This window comes from Cherax quadricarinatus, chromosome 66 (genome assembly GCF_038502225.1).
Source record: "Cherax quadricarinatus isolate ZL_2023a chromosome 66, ASM3850222v1, whole genome shotgun sequence".
NCBI classification, from domain to species: Eukaryota; Metazoa; Arthropoda; class Malacostraca; order Decapoda; family Parastacidae; genus Cherax; species Cherax quadricarinatus.
The window spans coordinates 15,521,374-15,543,750 of NC_091357.1; the positions used below are offsets into that span (position 1 = coordinate 15,521,374).

The 22,377-nt window shown below is 39.3% G+C and overlaps 2 protein-coding genes across 10 annotated transcripts in view; both read right to left on the bottom strand.

Moving 5' to 3' along the window:
- The window catches only part of LOC128704110 (uncharacterized), a 44,508-nt gene extending 26,966 nt beyond the window's left edge, over positions 1 to 17,542 (bottom strand). The window contains exons 1-3 of one of the 4 annotated variants that reach the window (XM_053799143.2): positions 15,293 to 17,542; positions 10,392 to 10,495; positions 4,532 to 4,722 (exon numbers count right to left, since the gene is read on the bottom strand). In XM_053799143.2, coding sequence (XP_053655118.1) covers positions 4,532 to 4,630 — 99 coding nt within the window. In that variant the 5' untranslated portion in view covers positions 4,631 to 4,722; positions 10,392 to 10,495; positions 15,293 to 17,542. Of the gene's footprint in view, positions 1 to 4,531; positions 4,723 to 5,791; positions 6,207 to 10,391; positions 12,504 to 15,292 lie in introns of those variants that run through there. The other 3 variants (XM_053799142.2, XM_053799141.2, XM_053799144.2) reach the window with 3 other exon arrangements.
- Positions 17,543 to 17,677: 135 nt separating this feature from the next.
- Spt7 overlaps positions 17,678 to 22,377 on the bottom strand; it is a 57,500-nt gene continuing 52,800 nt past the window's right edge. For all 6 annotated transcript variants that reach the window (XM_070099128.1, XM_070099127.1, XM_053799146.2 and 3 more), the window contains 2 exons: positions 19,587 to 19,757; positions 17,678 to 18,117 (listed from right to left, as the gene is read on the bottom strand). In XM_070099128.1, coding sequence (XP_069955229.1) covers positions 18,030 to 18,117; positions 19,587 to 19,757 — 259 coding nt within the window. In that variant the 3' untranslated portion in view covers positions 17,678 to 18,029. The remainder of the gene's footprint in view (positions 18,118 to 19,586; positions 19,758 to 22,377) is intronic.

Consider the following 22,377-nt stretch of genomic DNA (forward strand, 5'->3'; position numbering starts at 1 on the left):
GGAGGTGATTTATAATATAAAAATTTGTGCCCTATAATTACAACTTCCTGGACTCACTGGAAACATAGAACAGCCAGACAAGAAGTACTCGTCTAGCCAGACTACCATGGAGACGACAAAGGAAGAGAAACGATCATGAGGTTTGATCCGGGGAAGGTGAGGACCCTACGGTGAATCTCACAGATTGGATATGGCTCTTCCTTAAATAAACAGTGTTTGACCTGGTAACCATCATGACCTTAGTGGTGGGTCTCACAGTATGGCTGTGTACCTTCCTAATTTTTTTTTTTTTATGTTAATCTCCAGGGTTTATTACCTGGACCTCAGCAATGAGAGTGGCTACTCTCACCGCTGGTTATACTGCATCATTTAATAGTACAGTGGACCCCCGGTTAACGATTTTAATCCGTGCAAGAGGGCTCATCGTTATGCGAAATAATCGTTATGCGAATTAATTTTCCCCATAAGAAATAATGGAAATAAAATTAATCCGTGCAAGACGCCCAAAAGTATGAAAAAAAAAATTTTTTACCACATGAAATGTTAATTTTAATACACACAAACTGAAAAAGGCATGCACAATTACATGACACTTACTTTTATTGAAGATCTGGTGATGATTGATGGGATGGGAGGAGGGGAGAGCATTATCTTCTTACTGTTTAGAAGGGGAATCCCCTTCCATTAGGACTTGAGGTAGCAAGTCCTTTTCTGGGGTTACTTCCCTTCTTCTTTTAATGCCACTAGGACCAGCTTCAGAGTCACTGGACCTCTGTCGCACAACAAATCTGTCCATAGAGCTCTGTACCTCCCGTTTCTTCAAGACTTTCCTAAAATGGGCCATAACATTGTCATTGAAATAGTCACAAGCACGGCTTGCAACAGCTGTGTCAGGGTGATTTTCATCTATAAAGGTTTGCAGTTCAAACCACTCTGCACACATTTCCTTAATCTTTGAAGTAGGCACAATGGATTCCACAACTGGCATAGGCTTCTCAGGGTTAGCCCCAAACCCTTCAAAATCTTTCTTAATTTCCATACTAATTCTCACCCTTTTTACCACAGGGTTGGCACTAGAAGCTTTCTTGGGGCCCATGGTCACTTATTTTCCAGAAACACCACCGAAAACACTGTAATAATACGAAATATTCCGAGTGTATGCTTGGATGTTACCGCGGAGGCTGGCTGGTAAACAATGGGACGGCCGGCACATGTGAGGGCACATTGGACGCGTCTCGGACGAAAATCGGTATGCGGGTTTTTAATCGGTATGCGGGGCAAAAATTTTGCGATAAAAGTAATCGTTATGCGGAAAAATCGCTATGCGATGCCATCGTTATGCGGGGGTCCACTGTATTTGCATTATGCAGTAAAGGATTTGCATGGATCAAGCTAATAATTGTTAGAGTGTTCAATACACAAATAACCCGCACACAGAGGAGAGGAACTTACAACAACGTTTCAGTCCAACTTGGACCATTTACAAAGTCACACTAACGAAAAGGAGAGAAGGAGTATATATAGGCCAGCAGACAGGGACGGGACAAGAGAGGTAGTAGTGGAGGTGGTGGAAGTATTAGTAGTAGTGGAGGTAGCAGGTAGTAGTGGTGGAGGTAGTAATAGTAGTGGTGAAGTCAGTCAAATACTAAGAAAGAAGAGCACTGCAAGAGAGCTAGGGGCCCACAGAGGGTAGGAGCAAGAACACAGAGGGGGTAAAAATAATGGAGGAACAAATACCCAAGGCAGAAGAAAGAAAACCCAAATGAGAAAGAGGAAAGGGGAAGAGGATATTCTGAAGTTTGGAGCATTTTACAATGTAGTTGGAAAGGAAGGAATCTACAGAGACAAAGCCTTCCCTACATTTCCGGTCTTTCTAATCACCAACTCTCTCCGTTCCTTAGACATCAAACTTACTTTCCGCCGGACTAACACCCTTCACACTAATATAGTTCATACCTCTCCTCCCTCTATAGATGTTCCTGGTGTCTACTCTATTTCTTGTTCCTCCTGTCCTGTTCAGTACTTTGGAGAAACTGGCCGATCTCTTTCTGACAGACTTAAGGAGCACAAAAATAGTGTTAGGCTTGCCGACACCAACAATGCTCTCTTCTGTCACGTCAGAGATCACAGTCATCCTACTGACTGGTCTTCTGCTAAAACTGTCTACCCTACTTCCAACTTTCACAGTCGCCGTCTGGTTGAATCCTCCCTTATATACAAATTTCCTTGTATGAATCTTAGTCCTGGCTTTGTCTCTGTAGATGCCTTCCTTTCCCACTAGATTGTAAAATGCTCGAAACTTCAGAACACCTGTGACTTAACCTGATTCCTTTTTTCTTCTTCTCCCTCTTCCCCTTTCCTCTTTTTCCTTTGGGTTTTCTTTCTTCTGCCTTGGTTATTTATTCCTTACTTGACTCACAAAATCTTAATGACATGATAGCTGGCCCAGTGGCTAACGCGACAGTCTGAAGTTTTGAGACTCTCTGACTGCGGGTTCTAATCCCACCCATGGTATGGTTTATTTGTTCCTTCATTATTTTTACCCCCTCTGTGTTCTTGCTCCTACTCTCTGTGGGCCCCTAGCTCCCTTGCATTTCTCTTCTTTCATAGTATTTGACTGACTTCACCACTACTATTACTACCTCAGTCACTACTACTACACCACTGTCTGCTGGCCTATATATACTCCCTCCTCTCCTTTTTGTTAGTGTGACTTTGCAAATGATCAAAGTCGGACTGAAAAGTCATTGTAAGCTCCTCTCCTCTATGTGCGGGTTATTTGTGTATTGTTCCAGTCATGGTATTGTGCCTTTTATTGTTATTTACAGATAGTTCAATTGCAATTGCTTAGCAACATACTCGTTTACTGACGACTCGGACTTACGACGGGCTCTCTGACCAGTATGCTTACACAGTACACTGCTGTATAAACATTTAAAAATATACCAGAAATGTTATAAATGGTGCAAAGGTGACATTAAAACAATATCAAAGATGGCTGACACAACCACTACCATTATAGTATACTCCTCACTTAACAAGGAATTCATTTACCGATGTGGTCTTAGGAATGGAAGTCCATCGTTAAGAGAGGAGAGGCTGTATATAATAGGGTACAGCAATGTCAGACTTGCAGTGATACTCAAAAAAAAAAAAAAAAAAAATCAACTTGTCAGTTCTCTTAACCATTCATCTACATTTCTGTCAGACACAGCAACATCTTGGGATCTTAATACAGGGAATTCTTCACTTGCCTAACCTTCAGGCATGACCTACTTCCACATTTGTCCAATGTGACACCACCTACGACTGCTGCACCTCTCCTGCCTACAGTATAAAAGCCACTTCTTTGCACATATGCTGTATTCTTTTCAAGATTGATGGACTGATTACCTCAAACTCCTCCTGTTCCTCAACATTCTCCTTTGTATGGACTGATGAAGCCACTGTGTGGTGAAACGTTTCCTCATTAAAGATATCCAGGTGTTGCACATATGTCTAATTTATCATTCCAAAGCATACTGTTGAATAATTAACAGTCAAAAATAATAACTTCGTACAATAAAAATAAGATGCATATCAAACTGAAAGTCATATACAGAATGTTCAATGAGGAGAAATTTCAACTACTCAGATATGGAAAACTTGAAGAAATTAAAAAATGTGTCAAGGTATACCACAAATTCTAACCATACAATAGAGCGGAAAAGTAATGTGAAGGACCTAGGAGTGATAATGTCAGAGAATCTCGCTTTCAAAGACCACAACAATGTATCTACCTCATCCGCTAGGAAAATGATAGGATGGATAGTGAGAACCTTCAAAACTAAGGATGCCAAGCCCATGATGATTCTCTTCAAATTGCTTGTGCTCTCTAGGCTGGAATACTGCTGTACACTAACGGCCCCCTTCAAGGCTGGCGACATTACAGATCTGGAGAGTGTACAAAGAACTTTCACAGCACACATAAGTGCAATAAGGCACCTAAACTACTGGGAACAGTTGAAGGTCCTTGACGTGTATTCCCTCGAACAATGCAGAGAGAGATACACTATAATATACACTTGGAAGGTCCTGGAGGGATTGGTACCAAACTTGCACACGAAAATCACTACACATGAAAGCAAAAGACTTGGCAGGAAATGCAACATTCCCCCGATGAAAAGCAGGGGTGCCACGAGCACACTGAGAGACAACACAATAAGTGTCCGGGGCCCAAGACTGTTCAATTGCCTCCCAGCATACATAAGGGGGATTACCAATAGACCATCGGCTGTCTTCAAGAAGGCACTGGACAGGCATCTAAAGTCAGTACCTGACCAACCGGGCTATGGTTCGTACGTCAGCTTGCATGCGGCCAGCAGTAACAGCCTGGTTGATCAGACCCTGATCCACCATGAGGCCTGGTCTCAGACCAGGCCACAGGGGGCATTGACCCCCCAAACCCTTTCCAAGTAAACTCCAGGTATGTTCTCTGTGAATGTACAGCACAGCAGATGCAAATGCAGCAAAAAATAAATTGAAAACAAACCTGTTGTTCTCTGTGTTTACGCATTTGGTATTTTTCCTTGTGACGCTTGTTGGTATCTTGCCCTTGATGACACATCAGAACCCATCGCCCTACATGCATAAAAGGCACACCATCATACTCGATGGGAACTCCACATTTTCCCGTGTGAGACCAGTAATGAATGCGGCCCTTCTCAATATTTGGTATGTAATCTGTGGAAAGATTATCATATTATAGGACAAAAGTTGTTACCATTGCAGTTACATTAAGAATACCTAAATTCTATTATACTGTAAATCTTTAACAGCAACTCACCATCATAACCTAAAATATACCAAAGATTCTGAATGATAATTTTCTCTGGCATTTTAAAAGCAAGGTTAGTCCTTTTACCAAACATACTGTCAGCATTGCTGACAGTATGTTTGGTAAAAGGACACAAGTGCAATTAATGTGACATTTTTATTGTGGCAATATTTGTTAAGGTAATGGGTTAACAAGAGCTCCTGGAGAACAAAATGTTTCCACAATAAAAAATGTCACAGTAGTTGCTCCTGGGTCCTTCAATATTATAAGAGCAAGGTGGCTATGTACCAAGATCATGGTACATATATACAGAAGTATACTTTATATTAAATAGACTTATCTTTCATATTTATGTATTGTACAGCATTTCTTTTGTCATAGTACACCACTGTGTGTAATATATGCTTCAGTTTTTGGGCCAACTGTATGGAAGGTCAATCAAGAAAAAATAATTTTACTGAGAAATTCACTCAGTTTATCTTCAGATTTAAGGTACATCCATTACTAATTTTGTTTAAACTATACCAAATCCTGTATGTTTGTACATTAAAAGTATTTCTCCAAGGTTTGTGGACTGATTACATTATCTTTACCTCACCACTGCTCCTGCTGCCTACGACATAATCTTCTCTGTATTTGATTGATGAGGCCTACTGTATAGGCATAGGCAAAACATTTCAACAATAAAGATACCCCAAGTGCTGAAAGTGTCTCACTCGTTAAATTGTCTGTCAACTTTTCTCATGTACAGAAAAGTCATAGCTCATCAAGAAAATAGAAAACAAAGATAAGCTTTATTCAGGTTAACTACAAGTGGTTTTAGACAATATTATACATTCAAACTATGGCTGTAATAAGCAAATAATTAATATAGGCAATAAATCATAAATATTAAACCTAGAGTTAACTCAACAGTTAGTGACTTATTTTCACTGGGATCCCATCCACATACATCTACATTTGAAGCTAAATTACCTTCATTTCCAAAAATCTTATCTTTATTGTACTTGATGAAGTGAGTGACAGTTTCCTTCTGGTATTGTTCCAGACACTCGTACACTTCCTTCAACGTCCGGAATTTACGCACCAAGAATGGCTTGGCAGGTGATGTTCTCGACTCCTGCTTATAGTCTTTGGCATATTCATGCATCATCCTGTCCGGGAAAGATGTTGTTCACCTCCTGGTGAATAATGAAGTTTGTACTCCGATACTTGACACGTTTTTAATTTTGCTTCTCCAGAGCAGGAATGGCGGAGTCCTGGGAACCGTCGGGGACTCATCAACTCATCCACATATTATATTCCTGCTCATTTCAACAAATTTTCCCTATTCTCTACTGATTACTTATTACCTTAATTCAGTTTTGTATCATTCAGCACACAAAATTAATTATAATCATTGCAAGTATGTATTTATTAATTATTTTAAATTGATCCTTAATACTGTGTTGAACTTGGGTTAATGGGTCGGTTATCGTATTATTTCACGGGATGAACAAGTAAATAGTGAGTCACACTAAAAAATATTATAAAATAATTCACGTTAAGTGCTAAACCCTGCAAGACGTGGTGGAGGCTTGATCCTCCGTCTGCTGAGCGCCAGACAGACCTGTTTCTTATTTGTCTTCATCTAAATGTATATTATGCTTTGGCATGCTGCTCTTATCTGTATTTTTTTTGTACCTCTGTATGTGTGCTCAAATTGGTAATAATAAATAGTTTTTAGTTTACTTATAATTGTCAATGAATGCAATTATTTTCAGGAACAGTTTCTCGAATCATGCCAACCCATAAGTAAATTTATTGAGGTACAGGTACATACAAGTACAATCATACATAGATCAAATTACCTAGGATAGCCCCCCAACATATGTTATACAACCAATAATATCATTATTTAATGGTTATAATCATAACCTTAGCCTTCAAAGGGGTGGAGGGGTAATCCAGCGGAAGGCCTCGGCCAGATGACCAAAGGTTCCAGTGTCGTGTCATCATATAACTAAAACCCACGTTAGGAAACACTTATTGTTTCCTGTCAAACCTTACCAAACCTAACCTATAAGGTATAAATAGGTTTTCATTCAACTTCAATAAACATGCTTTTGTTTTTTCTTAAGAGTGCCTCAGGAGGGCCCGGTGGCCTGGTGGCTAAGGCTCCCGCTTCACACATGGAGGGCCCGGGTTCGATTCCCGGCGGGTGGAAACATTTCGACACGTTTCCTTACACCTATTGTCCTGTTCACCTAGCAGCAAATAGGTACCTGGGTGTTAGTCGACTGGTGTGGGTCGCATCCTGGGGGACAAGATTAAGGACCCCAATGGAAATAAGTTAGACAGTCCTCGATGACGCACTGACTTTCTTGGGTTATCCTGGGTGGCTAACCCTCCGGGGTTAAAAATCCGAACGAAATCTTATCTTATCTTATGAAGTAACTTATGTCTCACGAAATCGTAATGACACGATTGCAAACAAACCATGTTCCGGCCGGGATTGAACCCGCGGTCAGAGAGTCTCAAAACTCCAGACCGTCGCGTTAGCCACTGGACCAGCTAGCCACAATAAGATTCGTCCAACTAGGTATATTTCTACACCATAGGAAGGTTAGCATAGGCACCACTGTGACCACAAATGCAAGTTTTTACAGACGAATCTCCAGCTAGAGTGGCCGTGACGAACTCTAGCAGTAACAAACATTGACTGGCACACTGAGCTAGGAATCTATACAGATATTGATGAATGTATTAATAATTTTCTAAAAAAGACCCAATACCTCTATAACAAGCACTGCCCTAAAAAAACTAAACAGATGACAGCTAAGAGACTGAACAGTCCCTGGCTAACACCCAGCATTCTCAAATCTATAAATACAAAACACCGATATAAAAAACAGTACAGAATGGGTCACATAACCAGAGACCAAACAAAACGTTACTCGTCAATCCTAACCAGCCTGATAAGAAGGGCAAAAAAATTGTATTATGAGAACAGATTATCCAACTTACGAGGTGATATAAAAAAGACCTGGAAAACCCTATCAGAAATTCTGGGAACAAAAAAGATATCACGAAATAGCGAAATAAAATTAGCAAAATCAGATGAACCCCAACTCCCACCAACAGAAACAGCAAACAGACTCAATGATTTCTTCTCCACTATAGGACAAAACCTTGCCAATAAAATCCCAAGCTCAGATACCCCACCAAATGACTACCTCACTGGCAACTACCCGAACACACTGTTCCTAGCTCCGACTAACCCATACGAAGTCTCCCTTATTATCAACGCACTAAAAAACAAGGCAGGAGATTTAAATATCTTACCACCCTTTATATACAAAAAAGTGTCACAAGTGCTATCACCAATCATTGCAACACTCTTTAACAAATCCATTGAATCCTCCACCTTCCCTACAGTTCTCAAAATAGCAAGGGTCACCCCGATCCAGAAAGGAGGAGACCAAACAGAGTTGAATAACTATAGGCCAATATCCAATTTACACCCTCTCTCAAAAATCTTCGAAAAATTAATTCATGAACGAATCTACTCCTACCTCATCTCCCAAAACATACTCAACCCCTGCCAATTTGGATTCAGGCCTAATAAAAATACTAATGATGCTATTATACACATGCTAGAACATATATACACTGCAATAGAGAAAAAAGAAGTCCCACTGGGGATCTTCATTGACTTACGTAAAGCTTTTGATACAGTTGACCATGACTTGCTCCACGTAAAATTGTCACATTATGGTATAAGAGGGCACTCCCTCAACTACCTCAAGTCATACCTCAGCAACAGAAGCCAATATGTGTACGCAAATGGGGCAAGCTCTTCCGCACAACCAATTACAGTTGGTGTCCCACAGGGAAGTGTCCTTGGCCCTCTTCTCTTTCTCCTATACATAAATGACCTACCAAATGCTTCGCAATTACTCAAACCCACACTATTTGCAGATGACACTACATACGTCTTCTCTCACCCGAGCCCAGTCACGCTATCCAATACTGTAAATACCGAATTACAGAAAATATCTACCTGAATGAGGACTAACAAACTTACACTAAACATTGACAAAACCTACTTCATTCAGTTTGGTAACAGAGCTACAGATGTCCCTCTTAACATAATGATAAACGGATCACCTATCACAAAGCTAACAGAGGGAAAATTCTTAGGAGTCCACCTTGATAATAGACTCAAATTTCATACACATATACAACAAATTTCTAAGAAAATTTCCAAGACTGTAGGCATACTATCGAAGATACGGTACTATGCTCCACAGTCAGCCCTCCTGGCCCTATATCACTCTCTTATTTACCCCTATCTCACCTATGGAATTTGTGCATGGGGCTCAACAACAATTAACCATCTCAGACCACTAATTACCCAACAAAAGGCTGCAGTTAGAATGATAACAAATTCTCACTACAGGCAGCACACTCCACCAATATTCAAAACACTCAACCTACTCACCATACAAAACATCCATACTTATTATTGCACCTATTACATACATAGAACACTTAACTCTGATATTAACCCTCCCCTCAAACATCTCCTTGCCAACCTCAACTGAACACATGACCATAACACAAGGCACAGATCACTCTTTGATGTTCCTCGTGTCCATCTCACGCTATGCAAAAACTCAATGCACATAAAAGGCCCTAAAATCTGGAATTCATTACCTGTAAATATAAAAGAAACACTACCTGTTTATAAATTCAAGTCTCTTCTCAAAGATCACTTACTCACCCAAAACCAAATAAATACTGAATAACTGAACCTTATAAATTGTATATCTTAAATGTTTCTCACAATTATATCACATAAATGTTAAACCTAAAACCCAATCTAACTTTATTATTTTTTAAATACACTACCTAACAGAATACTCCATTCGACTGAATGTACAGCAATGCATACAACCATATGACCTGTCTTTGTAATACTCATTTGTGCTTTATAGTTATCTGTTTACAATAATATTTTATCACTGATTTCATCATTGCTTAGTTAATCTTAAGTTAATTTTAAGCCAGCCCGTAATGCTATGCATATAAGTGGCTTTGGCATGCTGCTCTTACCTGTATTTTTTTGTACCTCTGTATGTATGCTCAAATTACTAAATAAATAAATAAATAAATAAGTCCCCTCACTGCCGTCAGTGGGGGGGGGTATGGTTTGTTTGCAATCGTGTCATTACAATTTCGTGTCATGTTGACGGCAGTGAGGGGACTTGAGCTAGAGTTCGTCACGGCCACGTTAGCTGGAGATTCGTCTGTAAAAACTTGCATTTGTGGTCACAGTGGTGCCTATGCTAACCTTCCTATGGTGTAGAAATATACCTAGTTGGACGAATCTTATTGTGGCTAGCTGGTCCAGTGGCTAACGCGACGGTCTGGAGTTTTGAGACTCTCTGACCGCGGGTTCAATCTTGGCCGGGGTATGGTAACATGTGTAAATTAGGACCCCAGTGGAAATAAGTCGCTGACTTTTTTGGGTTATCCTAGTCACTTGACACATACGCTGCTGTGTGATGTATATCTGAATGAACCTACTTACTTATGGGTCGTTTGTTGGTAAGCTCAGCTCTCTCTGCCTCACTGCATGATAAAGGAATAGCAGAACAAAGTAAAGACTCGGCAAGCGGTGCAACATCCCCCCCACTGAAAAGCAGAGGCACCATGAGTATGCTGGAATATTGCTGTATGATTATAATAATAACAGCTGTACACTAACGGTCCCTTTCAAGGCAGGTGAAATTGCGGACCTTATACAGAGAACCTTCACTGCACATATTTGTCCCCTCAAGGGAGGTTCCTTGATGCTGGTGAGGGGCTCTTGATCTAGGGAATTGGATCTGTGCTCTGGTTCCTTGAATTGAGCCTGCATACCTTCCATCTCCTCCCCCAGATGCACTGTATAATCCTACGGGTTTAGCGCTCCTCCATAATTATAATAATGCATGTATTCGTATCATAAAGCCCCTAAATTACTGGGAACGGTTGAAGGCCCTCGACCTGTACTCCTTGGAATGCAAACGAGAAAGATACATGATAATATACACTTGGAACATCCTAGAGCGACTAGCCTCAAATCTACACATCGAAATCACTCCCTACAAAAGCAAAATGACTTGGTAGGTGGTGCAACATTCCCCCAATAAAAAGCAAGGACTCCAAGAGTACAATAAGAGACAACACAATAAGTGTTAGGTATCCAAGACTGTTCAACTACCTCCCAGCAAACATAAGGGAGATTACCAATTGATCCCTGACTGTCTTCAAGAGAGAGCTGGACAGGAACCTAAGGTCAATACCTGATCAGCCAGGCTGTGGCTCGTACATTGGTTTGTATGTGGCCATCAGTAACTGCCTTGTTGATCAAGCCCTGATCCACTGCAAAGCCTGGTCACGGACTGGACCGCCAAGGTGTTGACCCTCAGAACATCCTCTAGGTATTGTAAAGAAACCTGCCCAGCATTTCCATCCATGCTGGGAATTTAACCAGCTGAACTCAGTGCAAGGCAAGAGCAGTCTTTAATCCCCCTCCCCCAGAGCCTGTATTCCATTTGTGTTTTTTTTTTTTTTACCCTTCCCCAGACTCCATAGCTTTGCACTGCAGTGGAAATAAGTCACTTTGTCTGACTTTTGGGTTATCCTAGGTAATCTACACGTATGTTACTATGTATGATAACTGACTCACGAAATCGTAATGACACGATCGCGGGTTCTATCCCCACCTGTGGCATGGTTTATGTATGATAATTTATGTAACTATTTATGTGTACTTGTACGTGAATAAACTTACACTTGCTGGAGTGAAATTCCAGTAGCCATTTGTCAAGCCAGACATACAGCCTGTCCAGCTCCATTAATATTATTATTATAATAAAAAAAAAAGCGCTAAGCCACAAGGGCTATACAGCGCTAGCTCCATTAATAGATAAACTAACTGTTAATTTCTTAAACTACCTCACTTTTGTAAATCTAGTTAATCACTACAGCTACCTAACTTCAATATCAGTATGATCCATAACCTGTGTCAATAAAAAGTAAGAATTAATACATGTATTAGTCTGCCCGAAATGCCTAGGCATACATGTGGCCTTCTTTATAATAAGTATTTTATAATATGTAATGATATTTTACAATATGTAAACCCCACATTGTAATATTAACAGAGAAATAAAGAATTTTAATTTTTTTAATTTTAATGGTATGTATGCATGCAAAAGGAACTCAAAAATTAATAGTAAACAGTGAAATCTGGACCTGCTAGTGAAAAGTTGCTCCCCAAGGCACTGTACTTGCCTCACTTCTCGTCCTCATTCTTATTTCTGACAGACAGGGACATAAATTAGAGCACTGTATCATCCTTTGCAGATGATACTAGAATTTGTATTAAAGTGCCATCCATAAAAGACACAATGAGCCTCCAAGGTGAGGACAAATTTCAGTTACTAAGTCATGGAAGAATGAAGGAAATAACAAGGTCGAAGTACAGTTCAAACTCAAATCACCCAGTACAACGTACATCAAATGTGAGACATCTGGGAGTTATAATGTACTCCTTGAATGTGAGATATTTTGACAACAGTTATTGTCACAGCTGCATGAAAAATAATGAGTTGGATAACTAGAACCTTCAGAACAAGAGATACTAAGCAAATATTGATAGAAATATAAACACATATGCAGTATAATGTGATCCTTTATTGAGAATGTTTTGCCCACAGTGGGCTTTATCAAGTCACAAACAGATCTGTTTGTGACTTGATAAAGCCCACTGTGGGTGAAACATTGTCAATAAAGGATCACATTATACTGCATGTGTGTTTATATTTCCATTGTATCAGTATTTTATACCATTTATTTCCAAATAATGATATTCTTCAGGGAACTCGATCTCCTTCAAGGGAGGCGAAACTGAAACATGTAGGGAACCTTCACAGTTCATATAAACTCAGTCAAGCACCTTAATTACTAAGAGTGCTCAAGTCCCTAGAACTCCAGTATCCAATCCCTCCAGTACTGGAGGGACTGGTCCCAAACCTACACACTGAAATTACTACCTATGAACACAAGAGGCTTGGCAGATAGTGCAGGATGCCTCCAAAGAGAGAGAAGTGAGAGGCATATATTCTCGAGGATGATTTTAGTATCTTTTTTATTCAGTTGCATCCTTGGTGATAGCATTGAGGAGCCCATAACGTTTTACAACTATACCTTTATTTGTAGTATTAATGCGAGCAGCACTTAAACCTGTAAGGATCAATCAGTGCTTGGGAAATGAGAATAGATTAAATTCCTAGAATCAAAAACTCCTCACCAGCATCAGTCCACCTTCCTTGCAGGATGAATGACAAAAATGTTGAATGGTATGTGTTGTCTTCAATAATGCACTCAAGTATGGCAGTGCCTTCACTCATTATTATTATTATATTACAGTCAGGGAGTGAGGAGAGCACTAAAACTACTGGGGTCATACAGTGCCTGGTAATGGAAGGCATTCAGGTTCAATCCAAGGAAGTGGAAATCAGGTCAGACTACTTGAATCAAGAGCCCTTCATCAGCATCAATAAACCTCCATTGATACTTTAGTTTATATTCATGAGGAAGCACTAAACCCATAGGAGTCATACAGCACCTGGGGAGTGCAAGGATATTAGGTTCAATCCAAAGGGAGGAAAACTAATCCCTTAAAATTTCTTTATTAAGGGGAAGTGCTAAACCCATACGAGTCATAGTGTCTATAGTCGAGGATGTGAATGTGAGGTATACTGCTAATGCTGTATCCTGAGCACAAAGTGTGCCATCACAGTGTAGGAAAGTAAGGTTAATACGACTTCAATCACCCAAGGAAGGAAATAATAATTTGCCTAACATTAAAATTAAATTTTTATTATACTGAGCACTAAACCCATAGGGGTCATACAGTACCTGGGAAATAATGTGGTTTAAACCAAAGTTGAGAAGTCAGATACAATTCCTTATATCAAGCCCCTCACTGGCATGAAGTGGTGAACCGGATTTAATTGTGTGCCTTATATGCATGTCTACCATGCTGATACTTTGATCTTTATTCTTTAGTTGTGAGCCGGAGCTAAAATTGAGCCATGAGCCACAAAAAATTTTCAACCACCAAAATCACACTATATCTAAGTGGCAGACAGCATGCCTGCTTCCTTGGTACAAAAAAAAAAAAAAGGATGAGAAAGCTTAAGAATCACAGAGAAATAATACTGTTGACTATACCAGGTAAAGTGTATGATAGAATTAGTGTATATATATATTAATGAAAGGGTTAAGAGTTAGACAGAATGTAGGAATGCAAAGGATTAAGGACTTATGAAGGATAATGGATGTATAGACTGAGCATTTACATAAAGCACATAGGTAAATAATAATTACTGTGGATAAATTTACAAAACTGTTTCATTCAATTATAGATTTAGAAAAGGCATATAATAGAGAAGATATGGAAGCAAAGTGGCAAATGTTTTGCAAAAGTATGGAAAAGATAAGCTACTAACAGCTTCTTTATGTGAATAATGAGGACTTTAATTTCCAATTCAAGTCATTATTTCAGGTTCTCTCTTGATAGATATGTAGGAGGTTGTCACAGTTACTTTTTGCTGATGACACTGTGCTTTTGAGAAATTCTGAAGAGAAGTTAAAAAGGCTGATGGACAAATCTGGGAGGGTACGTAAAAGAAGGAAACTGAAAGGAATATATGAAAGAGCAAGGTGATGCAAGTAACAAAAAATTTAGGTAATGAAATATTAGATGTCACACTGAAAAGAGGGAGAATAGTGTGTGAATGTGTTCAGATATTTGGGCATAGACATGTCAGCAGAAAAATGAGGTGAACTATAGAACTGATGAGAGAGAGAGAGAAGGTGGGTGGTGTATTTAAGCATCAGTGGAAACAAAGAATGTTGTCCATGAAGGCAAAAAGGTGGTACTAACACTCTAATATGAGTGTGAAGCACTTGTTCTGAATGTTGCAGTGAGGAGGAGGCTGGAGGCAGTGGGGATGTTATGTCTGAGGGCAATGTGTGGTGTAAATATTATGTAGACAATCTGTAGTCTAGAGATTAGGTGGTGTGGGGTTACTAAAGGTTATTATCTAGAGGGCTGAGGGGGGGGGGTTTCTGAGGTCATTTGGACATTTAGAGAGGAACAAAATGGGATAACTTGGAGGGTGTATAAATCTGTAGTAGAGGGAAGACAGGGTAGAGGTTGTCCTAGTAAAGGCTGGAGGAAGGGAGTAGAGGTTTAGTGTACTGGAGGGAAGGGGGGCTTAGACATCCACTAAGTATGTGTAAATTAGATAACAGTGAGTGGAGGCAAGTGGTTTTTATGATGTGTTGCTGGAGTGTGATACAGGCAACATTTAGGAAGAGATTCAGGGAAACCTGTTAGCCATACTTGAGTCATGGAGGTGGGAAGTATGGTACCTGCACTCTGAAGGAGAAGTGACGAGATTTGCAGTTATGAACTGCAGTACTGGCGCACCTCTGGCAAGACAGTGATGGAGTGAGTGATGATGAAAGTGTTTCTTCTTTTTTGGGTCACCCTGTCTTGGTGGGAGATGGCTGGTGTTTAAAAAAAAAAATCTGTCTTAATCCCATCTGTCCCAGTTTCTTTATTATTCATTCCTCCCACTGCCTGATGCACTTGTCCCGTATCTACCTCGGTCTCTTCCTCATTCCTATACAATATCATTCCTCCCTGCCTCCCTTTCATCATTAATATTCAACTTGTCAAAATATTCTCTCAATTTTTTGAGTACCTCCATTTCCTAGTTTTTAACTGCTAAATCCATTAGCTTTCCGGGCTTTCTCACTCTGCCGATCTTTCTATAAAACTGTTTCTTATTATCAGCAAAATTTGTCGTCTTCTCTAAATTAACTTATTAACATTTTTTGATTGCCAGTATATTTTGATAAATCTGCATTTCTTAAAATAAAATGATAAAGCATGCATGATTTTCTTGGTAATGATAACTTCTGCCTTTACGTTATTACTGTATGTATTATCATATTCTTGGGGAAGCACCTGACGTTTATGGATCACAGAGCCTTGGGAATGGGAGGCAATCAGGAATGATTCAAGGAAGGGAAGGATCAATAGCACTTCACTGGCATCAAGGCAGCCCCCCCTTTTAAGGGATATTTTTTTTTTTTTTTTAACAAGTCAGCCGTCTCCCACCGAGGCAGGGTGACCCAAAAAGAAAGAAAATACTCAAAAAGAAAATACTTTCATCAGCATTCAACTCTTTCACCTCACTAACACATAATCACTGTTTTTGCAGAGGTGCTCAGAACACAACAGCTTAGAAGCATATACTGTACGTATAAAGATACACAACACATCCCTCTAAACTGCCAATATCCTGAACCCCTCCTTTAGAGTGCAGGCATTGTACTTCCCATTTCCAGGACTCAAGTCCGGCTACATAAAAATAACTGGTTTCCCTGAATCCCTTCACTAAATATTACCCTGCTCACACTCCAACAGATCGTCAGGTCCCAAATACCATTCGTCTCCATTCACTCCTATCGAACACACTCACGCATGCCTGCTGGAAGTCCCTCGCCCACAAAACCTCCCTTACTCCTGCCTTCCAACCTTTTCGAGGGCGACCCCTACCCCGCCTTCCTTCCCCTACAGATTTAAATGCTCTCCATGTCATTCTACTTTGATCCATTCTCTCTAAATGACCAAACCACCTCAACCACCCCTCTTCAGCCCCCTGACTAATACTTTTATTAACTCCACACTCCGAATTTTCTGCATAATATTTACACGACACATTGCCCTTAGACAGGATATCTCCACTGCCTCCAACCGCCTCCTCGCTGCTGCATTCACAACCCAAGCTTCACACCCATATAAGAGTGTTGGTACTACTATACTTTCATACAGTCCCTTCTTTGCCTCCATAGATAATGTTTGTCTCCACATATACCTCAACACACCACTCGCCTTTTTTCCCTCGTCAATTCTATGATTAACCTCATCCTCCTTTTTTAACTAACAACCTTGCATTGTACATTTCTTGTTCATTATCACAGTTCTTAATTTTACACAAATGAATATCCTGGAACCTTCATTTTTTTCATTATCGTTGTTTCCCAATAAGTTCTTTTGATATTTATGTATACTTGAGCAACTATCACATTAGCATATATTTTGTCTCCATTTGTAAAAAAGTTCAATACTGGGGAAGCAACATGAGCTTTCCATTAGAGCTGGTTTCTCTTATTTCTGACATCTTTTACTTTCTTATTTTTTTGAAGGCTGAATATACATCTTTCGGTATGTGGCATTAAGACATTTAGTTACTTACATAATTTGCCTTCACATATGCTTTTACTTACAATAACTGACTGTAAATTATACTGAAATACAGTAAACCCTCTATATAATGGACTAACTGAGGAAAGCAGGTGGCCACTAATGTCATGCAGTTGTGGTAGAGAAGAAATAGTTTTGCCATGATTGTAACAATACAGTACAATTCTGTAACCAATGGGCTTTGTCCACTACTTCCACACTGACTGACCCAATGGATTTTGTTACATATCTCTGAAGTCTCTTATATGGAGCATTTAATGTATTATAATTTTATTTATAAATAACTAATAGTACACAGGCTCTACCTTAATAATTACATGGCAAAGCAATAAATATATATATATTTTTAACACATTGGTCATTTCCCACTAAGGTAAGGTGACTCAAAAAAGAAGAAACAACATACGTGAAGCTTATTTGTGATGCCAGTTTTACTTTCAGATCATTACTTCCATAAAACAGATTATGGTTGAAAAACAAAGTAAGAAACAAGAATTTATTACGTACACAAAACAAGCAGTTATTCATTGTTAAATGATTAGAAAATGGATTAAGAACAGTACATAAAAAAATTCTGTCTGAAAAACAACAAACCTCATATTGTGTCCAAGCCTTCCTTAATGTGACTTAAAAATAATTTCAGTTCTTGAACTAACATCAGGACTAGGGATGGGATGATACCAAAATTTTTGTTGATATTCAATTTTAGGTTGATATCAATACCAATACTCATCAATACTGATACTTTGGCACATCCCTAGTCAGAATAATTATAATGTACTGCTTATCACATAAAATCAGGAAGCATTCAATAAATAATATAAAAAAGAAAATTTATCTTGGTGTGAGAGGGTAGAGCTGATACTGCTGCACAGTAGTAGCTGGGGAGTTCTGCACAACATCTTCACCATCACCACCGACCCTGCAAAATGTGGTAACTAAATGTTTTATCCTTTCAGATGCCTTTCTTCCAATGCTAGTTACCTTCTTGAGCATCACTCACTCAACAATTCTGTTCATGATCCATGATACTCTTTCACAAGCATATATTTATCACTCCATGTACTATAACGTTTTGGTAAATGCTCGAAGAGCATCATCTGATGCGATTTTAACACCTCTATGAAATACTGACAAAGAAAAAATAAAAGGAAATGGCCTTTATGCTGAAGGGCTCTGGATCCAAGTAACTAGAGCTACCCTTCCCTTCCTTGAACAACTCCCAGGTGCTGTATAACTCTGATAGCTTTAGTGCTTTTGCAAAATAATGTATGAAACTAATCCCCTTAAAGTATTCGTATTCTTTCACAACCCAGCTCTTCTGGGCTGACACCTTTTCCTTCAAACTCAAGATCTTACACCATGTTCTCAGACTCCCTTTTCCTCTTCTTAAAGCTTCAATCATCCTTTCTCTCTTTATGTCCAAACAATATAAATACCCCACTTTTTGTTCTATCACCCAGTTTTAATTTCATACACTCTTCCTTTGAGTGCTTGCATCCGGCCAGTTACTTTAAAATCTCACTACCCTGCATCCTATAAAGTGAAGGTCAGTGACAGGAGCTATAAGTCTGGGGTGTGGAGTGGGCTTTAGCTCTCATAGTTATGTCTGATGCTGAGCCATTGAAACTAAAACAAGTCTTACAAGCTGCAAAATACAGTATTTGCCAAATTCTCACTGAAGTATTTTCCAAGATACAGTGGACCCCCGCTTAACCATCACTTCCCAATGCGACCAATTATGTAAGTGTATTTATGTAAGTGCGTTTGTACGTGTATGTTTGGGGGTCTGAAATGGACTAATCTACTTCACAATATTCCTTATGGGAACAAATTCGGTCAGTATTGGCACCTGAACATACTTCTGGAATGAAAAAATATCGTTAACCGGGGGTCCACTGTATTTAGAATGTTGAATTCTCTGTTAACTCCCTATTTCCCTCAATCCACCCATATTTCCACACTTGGTGTATTCTTTATCAAAATTTCCCATTATCCTCTTACTAGTATTAACCTTCTGCATTTTTCTTTTGTATATTTTATGGAAATCATTCTTTTTAATTTTGCAAGATCAACGAATGCAAAGTTAAACATAAGCATGGTTTGCTTCTCAATACAGATTCAACTAAACCTATTCAGTCTTTAGTGAATTTAGTGTTAACAGAAATTAATCACATATGTATCTGTAAACCTATGCATTTTCTGAATGAGCAAAGTGAGAGGTATAAGATTTAATTTTCGTTTTGTCTCATTTAAAAGTAAGTTTATCAACGCCTAACAGTGTTCTTATTTTATTGCCCTTCCATTTCTATCTAACTACCCCACCCCAAGCTACAAGCCAGGATCTATCACCAATAAAAACGTTAACCACTAAGCAAAAACTCAACTTACTGACTAAGTACAGAGAAAGGATGGAGAGACAACTCTGGATCAAGACTTGATGTGCTTTTAATGGAGGGGACAGATGCTTCATCCATGCCTGGAGCTGAAGAACCTCCAGGTCCACCGTGCTGACTCCCACACTCATCAACCCACCACTCACCGGTGCTCTCTCGTCTTGACCTTTATCACATATTGAAAAACAAAATTAAATGTTATAAGAACTACAGTAACAAGGAACTGAGAAGGATTCTGAAGATGAATACAAACAGGAAGCGTTGAAGTCTCAATGGTAATGTGACAAATTAGTAACCTTTGTTAGTGGAGTTCACAATTTTTGTCTGGCCATGCTAGAAAATTAAAATACAGTGATCCTTCTCATTAACAGGCGAAAAGGGGAAAGGGTATGTATGATATTGACAACTAAATTATGAAATAAAATTTTCATGTAGATTTGTCTTCTGAACTAACAGACTTGATCTGCTGTTACAGAAGACAACCAGACAATAAGAATATAGGTACTGTAGCCAGTAGTACTACAGTATGGTACTGTAGTGTATAGCAATTTTATAATACTATATGTAATTTACAGTAATTTTACTTACCATGGTTAGAGATGAGGTGCAAATTGGCATGATCAATACTGGTGACTCTGAATGACTCACTTATTCTGTCAGGAGCTGTAAAACTCCACTATCATCAACACCAAACTGTAGGTTTATCCTTGCAACTAAGATGCCAGATTCAACCTTCTTTATTAGTTCAAGTTTCTACTTAACACTGAGAACCACACACTTCCTCTTCGTACCACCACTTGCATTACAAGCAACTGTTAACTGCACTTTACTTAATATGTTATAAGTCATGGAAAACTCTCTAAATCCTGGGAAAAATTAGAGACTGAATGGCAAGTGTATGTGAGAGTGGGCACAAACAATAAACTGGTACAGGTGGCCCATGACTCATGACACAATGAAAACAGACAGGTCCTGGCCGTGGCCACTCTGGCCTGTACTGGACAAATGTTAGAGTCATCAGGCTTGGTCTGATACTACAGAAGACAACCAGACACTATCACTATAAACAAAATCTAGAATTACTGACTTTTATCCATTTTGTCCGATACCTCCGTGTATCTGACCAACTGTTTTGTCCATAATTGCCAAGATTCATTAATGAGAAATTTTACTGTATTTGATATTAAATTATTTGAAATTAAAATCTTGAATATTTCTGAAGAAATTTTTTTTACATTTAAGCCAACAGCACTGATATATCATGACTCATGAAATCGTAAAAACACGATTGCTAACAAACCATACCACAGGTGGGGTTTGAACCCACAGTCAGAGTCTCAAAACTCCAGATTCGTCCAACGAGGTATATTTCTACACCATAGGAAAGCTAGCATAGGCACCACTGTGTCCACCAATGCTAACGCGACAGTCTGTAGTTTTGAGACTTTCTGACTGCGGGTTCAAACCCCACCTGTCATATGGTTTGACTAATATATCAAGTTATTTTCAGCAAAACTGATTATTAACTTGGTGTACCTATACAAGTGAAGAATTTCTGTAGATTTTTTAAATATGCAATCAACAGTCTTTACTATTGTGACTTTATGGAGTACAGTGGAACCCCAAATATTGGCTGTAATCCATTCCAGAAGGTCAGCCTGAATTCGAAGCAATATTTCCCATAAGAATTAATGAAAGTACAATTAATCCAGTCTAGACACCCAAAAATATTAACAAAAAATACATTTTTTAAAGATGAATTATAGTTTTACATACACGAAACAATGAGAACTAAATAAATAAATATATGAACATTTAAATCACTATTACATACCTTTATTGAAGACTCTTGTTGGCTTATGCAAGACAAGGAGAAGAACAGGAAGACTGATTATTGTTTGGAAGGGGAATCCCCTTTCATAAGGACTTCAGTTAGCAAAGCCCTCTCTGGGGTTACTTCCCTACCTGCCTCCCTTCCACACTCCCTGTTTCCCTGCTACACTCCCTGCATGCCTGCTACACTCCCTGCATGCCTGCTACACTCCTTGCCTCTCTTCCACACTCCATTTCCCTGCTACACTCCCTGCCTGCCTGCTTGCTACAATCCCTGCCTCCCTTCCATACTCCGTTTCCCTGCTACACTCCCTGCATGCCTGCTACACTCCCTGCATGCCTGCTACACTCCCTGTCTGCCTGCTACACTTCCTGCTTCTCTCCACATCTTCCATTGGGCCCATGGTGGCTTATTTCACAGTTGCACTTAACAAGCACAAAAAACAATGGATTTTAAGGAAATGTTTGGATGAATGTGCGGAGTGTATGCTCATTCACCGAGAGAGACAGGGAGACTGACTCACCTACGCATGACGTCCCGGCGGGAGGCAGGCTGACGCATATAATACGTCCGATTTGCAAGGCACTGGCCAAAATACAGAGCAAAATTTCCACCCAAAAACCAGCCTAAATACGATTCGGCCGATATTCAGAGTTCCACTGTAATTGATACTACAGAACTGCACATATAAATATTGAACACCTTCAATTTAATCTGTGTAGCACATCATATTACTGAACATTTCTAAGAAAAACAATTCATGAGTACATATACTTTTTCTCGTGACTGGTACATCTGAGCCCCCAAATTTGGGACTGAAGTAAGGCATAAAAATGAAACAATACTAATTCTGCAATTAGGAAAAGAAATCTTTAACCCGTAAACGGTCCAAGCAGATCTACGTTCACATGCGTAGTGCTCCAAAAGTAGATCTACGTTTTTTTACATATTT